The following is a 2851-nucleotide window of genomic DNA, read 5'->3' as shown; positions in this document are numbered from 1 at the left end:
AAATAATATAAAGAATGAAACACAGGATGTTGTTACAGAGCCCACAGATATCAGGAAAATAACATAGGAACAGTGTAAACAACTCTCCTTACATAAATTTAAGTTAGAAGAAATAAATCAATTTTTTGAAAGACACAAACTCATAACTCACACAATATGAAATAAGTAATTTGAATAATCCTATTAACTATTAACAAAATTAAGTTTATAACTTTAAAATTCCAAAAGAGAAATCTCCAGGGCCAGATGGTTTCACTAGTGCATTCTACCAAACATGTAAAGAAAAATTAACACCAATTCTATACAGTCTCTTACAAACAGCATAAAAGTAGGAAACACTACTCAATTCATGTAAAGTAGTCAGCATTACACTGATACCCAAACCAGGTAAGGACAGTACAGAAAAACAAAAAAAAAACTACACACCAATATTCCTCATGAATATAAATGCCAATATCCTTAACCAAATATTATCAAACAGAATTCAGCAATACATAAAAGAATTGAACACATGACCAAGTAGAATTTATTCCAGATATGCAAGGCTGATTCAATTCCCAGTCAACATCATCCACCATATTAAAAGACTAAAGAAGAAAAAATTCATAATCATAACATTAGCCAACAAGAAAAAAGCATTTGACAAAATTCAACACTAGAAATAAAAGTAATCTTCCTCAACCTGCTAACGAGTATCTACAAAACGCCTACAGGTAACATCATACTAATGGTGAAGAATTAATGCTATCTACCCTCCCCTTGTCAAGTTCAGGAGCAAGGTAAGAGTTGCCTATTCAGCACTCAATATAGTGCTGAAGGTTCTAGCCAGTGTGAGGGAAAGGAAAAGAAATAAAAGGCATATAGATCCAAAATGAAACCATCTTTATTTGTTAATGACATTATATATGTCGAAAATTCCAACTAACCTTTTTTTAAAAAAACTTCTAGAATTAATGAATGAGTTCAGCAAGCTTGTGGGATACAAGCAAGACACTTTTTTTTCTTTTTTTGAGACAGGGTCTCACTCTGTCACCCAGGTTGAAGCAGAGTGGTGTAATCATGGCTGACTGCAGCCTCAAATTCCTGAGCTCAAGTGATGCTCACACCTCAGTCTCCCAAGTAGTTGGAAATACAGGTGTACACCACCATACCCAGCTAATTTTTAAAACTTTTTGTGGAGACAGGGTCTCCTCATCTTGCTCAGGCTGTTCTCTAACTTCTGGGTTCAAGCGATCCTCCCACCCCTTGGCATCCCAATGTGCTGGTATTACAGGCATTAGCCACCGCACCCAGTCAGGACAAATATTTTAAGAGCTAATCATATTTCTATATATGAGCAATGAACACATCAATACTAAAAGTGAAAATATAATATTGCTGATAATACCTAAAAAGAATTAAATACTTGGGTATAAATGTACCATGTATAGAACTTTTATGCTAAAATCTACAAAATGTTGATGAAAGAAAAAATACCTAGATAAATGGCAAGAAATACTTTGCTATGGATTAGAAGATTCAATATGAGGAGAAGATTCTCCTCAAATTTAGGTACAGATTTAACATATTCTTATCAAAATGCAAGCAAGGATTTTTGTAGATATGTACAAAATTACTTAAAAATTTATAAGAAAAGCCAAAGGAACTAGAGTAGCTAAAGACATTTTTAACAGAAGAATAATTAAGAGGAAATCATCCACCCAATTTTAAGACTTATTATGTGGCTACCATAATAAGTACTGTGTGGTATTGGCAAAGGCAAAAACACACAAATTAATGAAACATAACAGAAAACCCCAAAACAAACCTACACAAATACACCAAACTGATTATTAATAAAAGGGTAAAAGCAGTTTATGAAGGAAAGACAGCCTTTTCAACAAATGGTGCTAGAACCATTCGTTGGACACTCAGAGGCAATAAAATGAATCTCAATCCAAGTCTCATATCTTATAAAAAGAAAAAATTCACTTAAAATGGATCATGGACTCCCCTTTCCAGCCCTGGCCCCGGCCCCTACAGCCGCCGAGATGTTGATGCCTAAGAAGAACCGGATTGCCATTTATGAGCTCCTTTTTAAGGAGGGAGTCATAGTGGCCAAGAAGGATGTCCATATGCCTAAGCACCCGGAGCTGGCAGACAAGAACGTGCCCAACCTTCATGTCATGAAGGCCATGCAGTCTCTCAAGTCCCGAGGCTACGTGAAGGAACAGTTTCCCTGGAGACATTTCTACTGGTACCTTACCAATGAGGGTATCCAGTATCTCCGTGATTACCTCCATCTGCCCCCAGAGATCGTGCCTGCCACCCTACGCCGCAGCCGTCCAGAGACAGGCAGGCCTCGGCCTAAAAGTCTGGAAGGTGAGCGACCTGCAAGACTCACAAGAGGGGAAGCCGACAGAGATACCTACAGACGGAGTGCTGTGCCACCTGGTGCCGACGAGAAAGCCGAGGCGGGGGCTGGGTCAGCAACCGAATTCCAGTTCAGAGGCGGATTTGGTCGTAGACGTGGTCAACCACCTCAGTAAAATTGGAGAGGATTATTTTGCATTGAATAAACTTACAGCTAAAAAAAAAATGGATCATGGACTTAAATATAAAGCTAAAAACTATTAAAAATATATTTTAAAGAAGAAAATCTTTATGATCCAGAACTAGGCAAAGAGTTCCTGAATGATACAAAGTCACAGTCCCAAAAGGGACAAATGATAAGCGGGACTTTTTCAAAATTAAGAATTTTGCTCTGCAGAAGACTCTTATCAAGAGGTCTACAGACTAGGAGAAAGTATTTGCAAACGAATTTCTAGCAAAGGACTAGCCTCTAGAATACATAAAGAACACTCAAAACAAA

The 2851-nt window shown here is 37.4% G+C and overlaps 1 protein-coding gene across 1 annotated transcript; it reads left to right on the top strand.

The window, feature by feature from the left end:
- The first annotated feature begins 1992 nt into the window (after nt 1-1992).
- Nucleotides 1993-2566, top strand: LOC105734226 (small ribosomal subunit protein eS10-like). Its single transcript, XM_064375321.1, has one exon. The coding sequence runs from the start codon at nt 2031-2033 to the stop codon at nt 2526-2528; it is 498 nt and encodes a 165-aa protein (XP_064231391.1). The 5' UTR covers nt 1993-2030; the 3' UTR covers nt 2529-2566.
- Nucleotides 2567-2851: the final 285 nt, after the last annotated feature.

Source organism: Aotus nancymaae, unplaced genomic scaffold (genome assembly GCF_030222135.1).
Source record: "Aotus nancymaae isolate 86718 unplaced genomic scaffold, 86718_ANA_hifiasm-v0.15.2.pri h1tg000012l, whole genome shotgun sequence".
Taxonomy (NCBI): Eukaryota; Metazoa; Chordata; class Mammalia; order Primates; family Aotidae; genus Aotus; species Aotus nancymaae.
The sequence above is the reverse complement of the archived record's forward strand: the minus strand, read 5'-3'. Positions and strand labels throughout refer to the sequence as shown.

Bases quoted from the DNA above. Each gene is read 5' to 3' on its own strand.
- LOC105734226 (XM_064375321.1), top strand. From the start codon at position 2,031: ATGTTGATGCCTAAGAAGAACCGGATTGCCATTTATGAGCTCCTTTTT.